The sequence below is a fragment of the Sciurus carolinensis genome, chromosome 14, assembly GCF_902686445.1.
Source record: "Sciurus carolinensis chromosome 14, mSciCar1.2, whole genome shotgun sequence".
In the NCBI taxonomy this organism is placed as follows: domain Eukaryota; kingdom Metazoa; phylum Chordata; class Mammalia; order Rodentia; family Sciuridae; genus Sciurus; species Sciurus carolinensis.
In genome coordinates, this window is record NC_062226.1 from 55,088,162 (window position 1) to 55,100,738 (window position 12,577).

The following is a 12,577-nucleotide window of genomic DNA, read 5'->3' on the forward strand; positions in this document are numbered from 1 at the left end:
AAACAGATCAATAATTCCTGCAAATGCCAGTAAGTGTAAGGTGTATTGTTAATTGCTAATTCTATGTATTAAGGTGGGGAATTAGGTAAGAGAAATTAACCAAGTGATTATCATTGCTAAATTTTTTGTAATAAACATCAAATCTCCTTTATAAAGATTTCTTTTCAAATGAATGTATTTTTAGTGAAGAAAGAGCTTTTAAAGGGTTAACCTTTAAATACAGGAAAAACTCATAAAGTCAAAACATAAACCAAATACCTGAAGGATTTCTCAGCTTAAAGGATTTAGGGCTCTGTCAGGGTTTATCATGTGTCCCTTTCTTTCATTTGTTCAATAAGTATTTATTAAAAAATGTATTGAGTATCTGAAAAATGCACGCCTTGATGAATGAGATAGCATATACTTCTAAGTAGTTTAAAGACTAGTAGGAGATATTGCAAAAATGCTGCCACTGGAAGATGATGTCAGAATCTTTCCAGATGTGATTTTTTGGGTTGAGTCCTTTAGGATCAGAAGGAGTTAAACAGAATGAGCTGGTGGTGGGGACAAGCTGGGGAATGGGGTGGGGTTGAAGGAGATGATTAGGAAATTTGAAGCTGGAATAAAAGTACTGGGCTGCTTTTACTTCCAGCATCTTTTTCTAATTATAAGCCATTCTGCCTGCAGACTTGATGCTTCCCTGCCCCACCTAGAGGCCCTTTGGGATCACAAAAAGGCGAGGCCTTGAGAACTGAAGGGCTGGAAGGTTGTCTTGGCTACTAAAGTCCCTGTGTGATCTTGGGCAAGTTGTTTAATTTCTGTGAGCCTGTTTTACTCATCTGGAAAATGGGGATGGTAACTCAGGTTACATGACAGAATGTAGGTCAAGCTTCTGCCTCAGTACATTTAGTTTTCCCCAACCGCTGCCACTTGATTCAGTTTTGGGAATAGTATTCTTTTTCCTGTGAATAGGTGCATGGAGCATGGTTGGAGAGGAATGCAGCTTTTGGTAGTTCAGAAAGCTCTCTAAGCGGCTGTGATGTGCTCAGGCTTTCTTCCTTTCCTTCCCCTCCCCCTTCATTTTCCCTCTCCCACTCAGATTCAGAATTGCTTCTCCCAGGGATCCTGAGCTTTTTGTTCTCTGGAGGCTGAAACTTCTACCTGTTTTGCTCTGATTTATTGTTTACAAGATAATATCTGTTGTCTACAGACTGTCATAAATTGAAATTGTCAAATTTTACAGATGACAAGTGCTGAGTATTGAAGTTTGTTCACACTAACATATCAATGCTTTTCCATTTTTCCTCTATTTTTTATTTTCTGAGGACAATAATCACATCCTCTTTACTAGCTGGAACCTCTTTAGTTTGCGGCACTAATTAAAAGTTTAGCATTAATTACAATTTATTATATGTCTGTCTTCCCCACATGATTTTAAGCTCTGAAATCTGTAGTAGGATTGGCCACAAACTTGAACTGTAAACTTGAATATACATAAGAATCACCTGGAGACCTGGTTAAAATGCAGATGATGATGAGTCAATAGGCCTGTGGGTGGAGGGGGCTGAGTTTCTAACAAGCTTCCTGGTGAAGCCCGTGCTGCTGGGCCTTGACCACACTTGGAGTTGGAAAGCCTTTACATTTACAGGGTTGAGAACAAAGGAGTTGCACAAAAAGTGATTTCTGGAGGATGCTTTGGACTCTTCTACTCAGTATCTTGGACTTTTCTTCAGTACATCTTTCTGCCCTATTCCTATGCATGATTATTTCTTTATGCAATTACTTGTGCCTTTCCTTGCCACCTTCATAGTATCCAATCCCACACAGAAATGGGTCATTTAGTAGTAGTTTTACCAACCTTTCTACTATCATCTACCTTAAAACAGTTAAAAAAAAACACTTAAAAAAATTTTTTAGTTGTAGATGGACACAGTACTTTTATTTATTTTTATGTGGTGCTGAGGGTCATCGAACCCAGTGCCTACAAAGGGCTCTACCGCTGAGCTACAACCTCAGTCCAAGAAAAACTTTTTAAAGAATGACAATTGTTGGAGCCAACGATTTCCTCTCCCTTGCCAATTTATTTTTGCTCCAAGTGAAACCCTCTGCATAAGGTTAAGATACAACTTAGTTTCTTGAAACTCCTTGCAGGTCATTTTACATTGGGAATAATATCTTCTTCATTCCTTTTGAAAAGACATGCTGGTTTTCTTTAAAAAAAAAAAAAAACTCAATTTTTGTCTATTCAATAAAGTTTTTTCTGATTTATTGTCAGTTGAGTGCTTTATTTAAAGCAGTGTTAGCTATGTATCAATACTTACATATTTTAACATTCTTTTCAAATATATTTTCATCCTTTTTAAAATAGGAAGTAAATGTCCTTGCTTATGGCTGGCGATCCTTAACACCAAAGTCAGTGGGCTTGATACACAGTAAGTACTTGGGGGGGTTCAATAAAGGATGAAACAAAATTTAAGATTAATTTTTATTAATGCTCAAAATGCCTTCTTATTCACTACATACTTATTGTAAGCCTAAGTGAACATTAATGGATAAAATAAGAATTCTGGTAACATAGCTTTGGTAAGAGTAAAAATACTAAATTATCAGTTCACGTCAGAGGGCTGGGCATATTAATACCAATATATTAATAACATACATTAGCTAAAGATAAAAAATCAGGTAATCTTTAAAATCCCTTGAAAAGTATTGAGGTTTGGTAACACTTCCCTGTACCACCTACCAGTTACCAGTCTACTAGGGAAATAAAATTTAGAAGCAGCTAAAATTTAGTCTGGGCCCAAACCCACATCCTATCTAACAAGCTTGTGCTTTCCTGTCATTGTTTTCACATTTTGCATTTGTTAGGATTGCTTTTTTTCTTAACAGTTCTTGGTGCTTTAAATGTAAAAGAAATGAAATGAGTCTTTCTCGTATTACAATCTCAAGGAAAAGCAGACCGTAAGGTCCATTCAACGAGGTGCAAGGCCTACAAGCTGCGTACCCTGCAACCGCTTGGTGCTCCAATTTTATCTATGGGTTTTTGTACAGCTCCTCTTTTTTGGATGATGCAAATCACTCAAGAAAGAATTAAAGCCTTTCCACCCTGGGAAACGATGCAAAAACAGGTTGCCTGTTTCTCCCTAAAACGCATCCAAGTGCTATGGGCCCTGATATCCGCCCCCAAACTCGATCCACAACAATCGCTTCCTCCCTCCCCGCCTTTTACATACAGTACACATACAAATACACACACGCAGAGCAGCCAGCAGGGGCGGGCCAGGCCTGACCACTCCACAAACCGCAGGGGAGAACCGCAGCCACTCCAGCTATTTTCCTTCACTTCTCCGTTCCTTCTTATCGGTCTCTCTTTTCTTCGGAATGCAATTATTAGTGAAAAGGAAACATAAGGATCTAGGGTCTTCAAACCTCCGCTCTGGCATCACAGACTTTGTAGGGGTGCTATATTATCCCCCCTACCTAAGTGAGCACTTGGTTTTGCCCCAGTGCTAGCGGGCGCCGAGCGGGAGCCGCGCGGGAGCGGCGCAGCTACGGCGGCGGCAGTGGTGGCGGCGGTTGCGATTCTTAGCCGTTGAGACGCCTCTGCGGCAGCTGGTGGCGCAGGTGGCTTGCGTGGACGCGGGCGGAGGCGGCCGGCCCGCCACCGCAACCTCAGCGTCCACGGCCCCGGCAGGTGAGCGGGCGGCGGTCACTCGCCCCGCCCCCCCCCCCCCCCCCCGTGGCCTCTCTTTTGGCTGTAGCGGGGAAGTGGACGCGGCCCGGCCGAGGGGCGACCTGGGGTTGTGACCGTCGAGGAGCAGGTTGTGGGGGAGGTCGTGCGTGGATGGAAGGGAAATGTCCGCCTTTCTTAATTCATGTTTCTCTTCACTGTATCCCCTCCCTTTTGGGGCTTGAGCCCGTGGAAGAAGCCCTGGGAAAGATGGGGCGGGAGGAAGGAATCTGAGGTAGGGCAGCATCCCTGCTTCAGGTGGTGGCGTCTTTTAAGCTGGAAACCTGCTCCAGCCAGGAGAGGTAGCTGCGGAAGCCGCGCTCTACGGGAGGAGCGGGAGGCGGCCCTCCTCTCACTCTCTCCCACCCCCACCCTCGCCGTCCCTGCCCCTCCCCCTTCCCCTGCGGCCCCTCCCTTCGGGTTTCTTCGCTTTAACCGTCCTCCCTGCTGTCCCTCGCAGGCCCGTCGGGACACCCCGAGGCATCCTCCCCCGCCCGCCAGCGAGGGAGCCTGGGCTCATCCGCGCTCCCGCATCCCTTTGCCGCGCGCACCGCCGCATCTCCTGGGTTTGGGACCCCCGGCCTCGCCCCCGAGACATGACTCGCGATTTCAAACCTGGAGACCTCATCTTCGCCAAGATGAAAGGTTATCCTCATTGGCCAGCTCGAGTGAGTGATTTGTAGCCTTCGCGTTTAATGGTGCTGCCTTCATTCTGAGAGGCCTTCTTCCTTCCATTTCTATTATTTTTTTCCTGTGTCCTTTCTCTCCCTCGATTTTGTTTATCTCATTTGTAATTTCTCATTTTAGTTTTTGCCCAGTAATTTCCCATGCAATTGTAAAAATCTAGGTTTTCTTACATACCTATTTCCCTGTGGCTTGTTTTTGACAATCGTTGACAGGTGTTCTTATAGGAAATATTTAGATGACATGCCAGTTAAGGTTTCACTGTAGATGGAATGATCCATGTTTAAAAACTAGTGAAGCATGACATTCCCTAAATTTTGAATAAAGTACAACATATCAGTGGAACCTATGCAAATTACAAACTCTTAAATGTCAGAAGTGTATATTTTATTAAATTGAATCAGGGTTTAAAAAAAACATGATTTGAGTTGATGAGGCTCTGTCTGGGTTTATTTGTTTAATAAAGATGTTTAGGAGTGGATAGTCTTGAAAATTTTTCTGTAAGTCAGTACCAAGGAAGGTCCATAAAATTTATTTCCAGGTTTTTATTTATGTTGTTTACCTTACGACCTTAATGAAGTTGTTTTACCTAATTTTGTTTCCAATGGACAAAAGGAGTGGACCACGTTCGGGGTTCACATCTAGTGGTACAGAGTTGTCACTAAGGACCCAGGATGTTTTATGACACTTAGGCATTGAAACTGTCTGATTCACCTAAGTTCCATTTTCAGAAAAATACCTTTTGTTAGATTTTGGTGGGACCCAGTTTCTAAGACCCAGATAGATAGAACCTGAACAACGTTGGGATACATTCGAGTAAGCTCAAGATCTTTTTAGAATATAACCATGTGATATTCTAAAGTTGTAATTATTATTTTTTAAAAACCATTTATTTTCTCCTAATTTGCCCTTAAGGCATTTTTCAAAAATAATTAAATCTTATAGTTGTTGTTTTGTGAGCTGGAAAGAGGAATGTACAGAGATACCCGTTAGATAACAGAATCATGGATTGATCAAGTGAGAGTACCACTGAAGTACAGAATGATCATAGTTTCTTGATTTCTTTTTTCCTATCCAGCTCTTTTTAGGCTCCAGTTAACATGTTTCCTTTCAAAGCTTTTTTTCTCTTGGTCTTATCACATCCGATTTCAGTGGAGTTTCACTTGAACATCTTTATCTTTAATCATAACCCTTATCTAATATTTGGCATTCTAACCTGTTCCCTTTAGGAGAATCTTTTAATTCTCGTGTGTGTTTTGACTTCCAGATATATTGTAAACTTCTTGAGGGCAGTGGCCTTAAACTGGATTTTTTTTTGATACCCCACCAGTCAGTCCTTAGTTACATAATCATGCACTTACAAAACACTGTGTTTCATATTTAAATTAGGCCTAAGGATTTGAGCAGGTTTAAGGTCCCCCTAAAATGCTTTCTTATAATTTTCTCAAGGTATCCTTATTTATTTTGAGGTATCATAAAATCTGAGGGTATCTGATACATCCATATTCAAGATTCCCAAACCACTCTAGTGAGAATTCAAGTGGAAATACTGAAAAAATTTTGTACTCCCACATCATCCTCCCCACACCCTTCAGTGTGTTAGGTGACTAAGAGTTAGTGCTATTAAAAATAATAAAGTAGCCTTAGGAGGACCAGAGTATTTTCTTTCTTTCTTTAACAGGTTTGCTTTTAATGAGTTCATTTGGATTGGAATGGGAATTTTTGTTTTTTTTCCTGCCCTTGGAAGCAGCTAAATTTGGTTTTGATGTGTTCTTTAAGAATTATGTATTTTTTTCCTTCTTTAGTCTTAAGAATTGTAAATCTTTATTTTACAGAGCTTAGAGTATTTAAGGTTTCAGCTGTGTAGTTTTGTTCCCTGTTGGGTTTAACATTTTCTGTCTACATAGTCCAAACTGGATTCCTTTTAAGTCTTACATATTCTTGTAATCCTTTACTAGTAAGAATCATTTTTAAAATCAACTTAAAAAAATTTTGCCTAACACTTGTTAAGCTCAGTCTGTGCTAATAAGCATTTGAACAGACTCTTAAAGCTATTTACTAGCAGAAAGAAATATATAAACTAAATTTTTCAGAAAATATTTCTTATTTTAAGGATTTAAGGATTTTTGTAATTCTTGGGGCCTTCCCACAGTTGAAATGACAGGTTAAAGTGACAGGTATAAGTGGAGAAGTTAAGGTCCCTAGTGGTATTGGATGGTAATGATTTTATTAGTGTCAAACTCTCCTTTTGTCCCTGCAGATGATCAGTGCAGTAACTCTTACGGTCTGGCCTTCTATGGTGTAATGGAGTCGAGTCAACTCCCTTAACAAAGTCAACTGATTTTTTTTAATTAAATTGCTTTTGAAATAGAAATTTATTAAATTCTTTCTAGATACCACTGCTTGGTAACTTGAACAAAAGGGAATAAAGCAGAGTAACAAATATTACAGAAATATTAGATATAACTTCATACTTTTTTCTTTAATTAAAAGCACCTAATACTTTTCCTTAATTAAAAGGGTTGAAAGAGAACTGAAAAAGGAATAGGTAACCTCATGTGACTCAACCATGTGGATGGAGGATCTTTTCATAATAAGTGTTTCATACTTTGGGAAATACTACTTTAAACTTTTGTTAATATCTCCTTTCATTTGTGTATTTTTTGCAGTGCTGGGGTTTGAATTCTTGGGATCTTGTGGATGCTGAGCAAGCACTGAGCTATACCCCAGCCCAATGTGCGCCTTTACATTACTGTTTTTTTGTATAGCCTTCCTACAGAAATATTGTTTAGGATTGTGGAACAGGTTTGGATTCCTTACATGAAGTGCTTAGAGCCAAATATGTTTAAGAATTCAACACTTTGATATTTTAAAATCAAATGAAGTTAAAACCTGTGCCACATATTTTCCTGCTGGTAGGGTCTGGGATAGCACATAATCAACACAATGTTTCTGCAGAGAAACATCAGAAATACTAGGGGGATAAAAGCATTGACTGAATTAACTCAGTGTCAGTCCTGGTTTTGCTACCAAGTGGGTTTTGGAAAAATATTGTGTTTTAGAACTTCTTGGGTTTCAAAACTGGTGCTATGGGATTATGGGCTTGTCATAATGAGTCCATTTTATATCAGATATCTCTTGGATGTCTTGTTCTTAGTTTTTTCAGGTCTGTATGATTGAAAATATTTTAATTTTTCTAATCTTTATTTTAGGTAGACGAAGTTCCTGATGGAGCTGTAAAGCCACCCACAAATAAACTACCCATTTTCTTTTTTGGAACTCATGAGACGTAAGTCCTGTTAGCATTATAGGTAAATCATAGTTAATTTTGCAGGGTCATTTGGCATAAAATGAAGAAAAGCAAGTAGAGATTCAGTGGGAAAATAATAAGGAAATAGAAAATTTTAAAATCATTTAGGTTTTGAAAATGTCTTCGAGTATCTTTTTTTTTTTTGTGGTGCTGGGGATTGAACCCAGGACCTTGCACATATAGACCAAATGTTCTACGACTTAGCTGTACCCTCCACCCTTTGTGAGGTAGGCACTTTACCACAGAACTATACCCCTACCCTATTACTAGTCTCCAATTTGTATATATTTGCCATTTACAGACATTTCATGTTAATGGTATCATACAATATCACATAATTTGTTTAAAATGCAATTTTAGATCTAGAGTTGGATTGACTTTCACCATATTTATTTCGAGTTAGGTTCAGGAATATTGTATATAAACAAAGAAAAATTGTGTGTGTGTGTATATATATATATATGTTTAATCATCTATCTATTTATCTATCTATATATATATATATGTTATTTTTTTATATGTATATTTTGGGGAGTACCAGGGTGCTCGGCTACATCCCCAGTCCCTTTTTTTTTTTTCTTTCGAGACAAGGTCTCCCAAAGTTGTTTAGGGCCTTTCTAAGTTGCTGAGGCTGGTTTTGAACTCACAGTCCTCCTGCCTCAGCCTTCCAAGCCTCTGGTTACAGGCATGCACTACCATGGAAACTTAGGCAAAAGTAATAGGGAAAGGATTAGTGTGCATGTGTATGTGGTCCTGGGAATTGAACCTGTAGACACTCTACCCCTGAGCTACCTCCCTAACCTTTTAATTTTGAAACAGGGTCTTGTTAAATTACACAGGCTGGCCTCAAATTTGTGGTCCTCCTGCCTCAGCCTCCTAAATAGCAGGTACTATAGGTGCCTTAGGCCTAGTGGGAAAGGAATCTGAAAAATTGTGCACTGTGTACTGATGTGTAAGGGTTTGCAAATTGTGGTGCTAGGTCTAGCAACGCCAGAATCCCATGGATTTTTGGTTAAAAAAGGAAGTTCTTAGGCCCAGACTCACAATCAGTTGTGAGGTGTGGAGCCCAGCTGTATGTTTTAACAAGCTTTCCAGATGATTCTGACATATGTGAGGGTTGGAAACATTAATAATGTGAGCAGACATCAGAATTTTTCAGTTTTGTGAGTTTAAAATTCTTTAATTTTAGTTTTTCCGATTTAAAAGATTTTATGCTATTATATGTATTCTTATGGTTTCATGAAACACATAGTACATTCTTTTTTGGGGGGTACTGGGGATTTAACTCAGGGTGCTTTATCACTGAGCTACATATCCCAACCCTTTTTAATTTTGAGAGACAATATCTTGCTAAGTTGCTTAGGACCTTGCTAAGTTACTGAGGCTGGCTTCGAACTTGTAATCTTTCTGTCTCAGCCTCCCAAGTACCTGGGATTATAGGTGTGCACCACTGCCTGATCCATTTTTAGCTTGTCTCTCCCTACCACAGATTGAATCCCAGGGCCCTTTACATGTTACTTATTTGTTTCGGGTGCCGGGGATTGAACCCAGGACCTTGCACATGCAGGCCAAATGTTCTACCACTTAGCTGTACCCACCACCCTTTGTGAGGTTTGCACTTTACCACAGAACTACACCCCTGCCCTAGGTTATTCTTTTAAATTTTGAAGAGGAATAAACATTCTTTCCCCATAGTTTAAAAATGAGGATTTTACTTTATATTTTTGCAGTGCTGGGGATGAAACTCAGTCCTTCCCACATGTTAGGCAAGTACTATACCACTGAGCTGTTCAAGAAATTAATAAGATATTCAAAGAACTAAAATGTATTTAACTTTAAAATTACGCTAATGATTTTCATTCAAAATGCTTTTATAGTGTTTTGATCTTAGTGTTCTCACAAATACATCACTTATCTTTGGAAAGGTAGTACTGCCATATATACTGTTGATATTTTTTATATTTAAGTTTAGTTTTTAGGAACTAGGTCTCTAATAGTCCTGGGAGGGTAGTTATGTATTTGAACTTTGCATAAATGGAAGTCTGTTCTGACAACCAGGAGTTAGATGGGACAGGAAGAAGAAAAGAAGTAGAAATTTGGAATATTACTGATCTATAACTGATTTATTAAGATTTTATTATGGATTTAGAACAGGATCCTTTTGTGACTGCATTCTTTCCCGAACCTATAAGCCATCCAATTTTACATATCATTTGATGTCATTTATAGTACATTTGTCCAGCAGTAAAGTTTTTTGTTTTGTTTTTGCTTCTTTTTGCAGTAGTGGGGATTGAACCCAGGGTCTCACACTACCAGGCAAGTAATTTACCACTGAGCTAATACCCCTAGCCTTTTTAGATTGTGAGATAGGGTCTTGCTAAGTTGCCTGGGCTGGCTTCATATTTGGTGATCCTTCTGCCTCAGCCTTCCAGGTAGCTTTCATTACAGGTGTGCTCCAACCTACCTGGCTAAATTTTGAATATTAGTGACCCTTATGTATGCTAACTTTGACCATCCACTAGGTATCACAGACCTAACATTTAAATAGGATTCTTTTTCTGTGTGTGTGTATATATTTTCAGTTTTTAGGGTGGGTTGTTTGTTTTTGTGGTGCTGGGAATTGAACCCAGGGCCTTGTGCTTGACAGGCAAGCACTCTAAAAACTGAGCTATATCCCCAGCCCAGTCTTTAGGTTTTATGTGTATATATATTTTAGTTGTAGGTGGACACAATACCTTTAATTTTTTATTTTTATGTGGTGTGCTAAGGATCAAACCCAGGGCCTCATACATTTAAGGGGATTGCACTACCACTGAACCACAACCCCAGCTCTAAAACTGATTCTTAGTAGGCAATTCTGATATGGACCCAGTTCTTTACTGGAGCCAAAGTCTTGGCGTTATCCTTGATTTTCATTACAGTCATTCCCTTTCCCCTCTACATCTAGTCAGTCAGCAAATCCTTGTTCTTTTCCTTTAAAATGCATACTGATCTGCCCACTTGCCTTTGATTCCTCTGTTAACAATTGAAGTCAGTGTCACAATTATTCCTGTAATTAGTGTCCTTATCCTATCTTGGTCTCATTTTCCACTCTAAATATATAATTAGTGACTTTATATGCCAATCAGGTTGTGTCATTTTCCTATCCAAAACCTTCAATGACTCCCTATTAACATTACCATAAACATTACTTATAAACTAGGTAGCACATGCCTGTAGTTAACAGCTCCTTCGAGGCTAAGGCAGAAGTATAGAAACTTGAAGGCCAGCCTGGGCAACTTAGCAAGACCCTGTTCTCATAAATAAAATGAAAAGGGCTGGAAATGTAGCTCAGGCTTGTCCAGCATGTATGAGGCCCTGTGTTCAATTCTCAGTACAAGAAAACCAAAGCAAAAACAAAACAAACTATTTACAAATACAGTTTTTGAGACCCAGTTGGCCTATATTTAACTCTCCAACTTACCTCATCACATTTTTTCAGTGCTTTTTTTCTGTTCTACAGATATGTTTTATTTTGCCTCAGGTCCTTTTTATTTGTCTGTCCTTTTCTGGAAATGTTATGCCTTCAGATATTTGAAGTCATTTAGATTTAAGCTATCTCCTTTTTTATGTTTATTTTCTCAAATGCAGTGATGACTTAAAATGATTTTTCCCTCTTCACCCACAAGTGAAAAGCTGAAGTAGCAGGGACCTTGTCTGTTTTGTAATCACTTAAGGATCTGCCACATAATAGCTGTTGAATAATTATCTGAGGATTGAAAGTTTTATGCAGTTAAAGTCATTTGTTAATTACAAATTTGCTGTTCTCTTAATAATACAATGTTTAATACAACTAGTTTAGAAGTCTCTCTGCTATTTACCTGTTATATGACTTCAGGCGGGTTACTTTCTTTTGGTCTTCTTCCTAGTTTGTGACATGGGAATAATAATAATCTATCTCATAATTTTGGGGTGCAAACAAGATAATTAAATGAAAATTCCTAGAATAGTGCATGGTACATGTTAAACACTAAATGTCAGTTATTAATTAAAAATTGTACAACTTTGACAAACATGTCATTTTGGAAACAGTACTTGCAGGGATTTATAAATTAGTGGCAACATTGCATATTTTTCCAAGGCTGATAGTACTTGTGTTACTGAATTGTTTGAAATGCAGGTGAATTTGAGTTTTGCTGACTGATTGCCTTTACTAATTAAGGGAATGCTCTAACCTAATTCTATTTCTCAGAAAGTCTGGAAATTTTACATAAAATGGTATTTTGCTGCTTTTATCTCCTTACTGCTCTTAATTGCCTTTTTACAAAGAAATTGTATGTTTAGCTTTAGGAAATTTATATACCATAGGCTATTTTTTAAAAATATTTTTTAGTTGTCAATGGACCTTTATTTTATTTATTTGTATGTGGTGCCAAGAATTGAACCCAGTGCCTCACACATGCCCGGTAAGTGCTCTACAACTGAGCCACAACCCCTGCCCTGTCATAGGCTGTTTTAAAACCTGCCTAATTTATAGTTTTAGAAGTGAAGGTCAAGAGGGGCGGTATTGGTTGGATCACAGGTACAGATAGTAAAGGAATGAATCATGGGATAGTATTTAAAAAAATTTTTTTTTTTTGTATTTGTAGATGGACAGCATGCCTTTATTTTATTTGCTTATCTTTGCATGTCATGCTAAGGCTCGAACCCAGTATCTCACATGTACTAGACAAGTGTTCTGCCACTGAGCCACAGCCTGGGCGGGATAGGATTTTTATTCCACACTCTCATACAACCTCCGTACTCCTACCATAGCTGTATGTGCTGGTGTTGGACTGTTGTAGATTCTCTTATGCCTCACACCAAGTAATGAAATGAACTGTTATACCAGCAGA

The 12,577-nt window shown here is 38.7% G+C and overlaps 1 protein-coding gene across 4 annotated transcripts in view; it reads left to right on the top strand.

Annotated features, from left to right (window-relative positions):
• The first annotated feature begins 3,487 nt into the window (after positions 1-3,487).
• Positions 3,488-12,577, top strand: part of Psip1 (PC4 and SRSF1 interacting protein 1) — a 45,928-nt gene continuing 36,838 nt past the window's right edge. For all 4 annotated transcript variants that reach the window (XM_047525802.1, XM_047525805.1, XM_047525804.1 and 1 more), the window contains exons 1-3: positions 3,488-3,673; positions 4,170-4,377; positions 7,606-7,682. In XM_047525802.1, the coding sequence (XP_047381758.1) occupies positions 4,306-4,377; positions 7,606-7,682 (149 nt within the window). In that variant the 5' untranslated portion in view covers positions 3,488-3,673; positions 4,170-4,305. The remainder of the gene's footprint in view (positions 3,674-4,169; positions 4,378-7,605; positions 7,683-12,577) is intronic.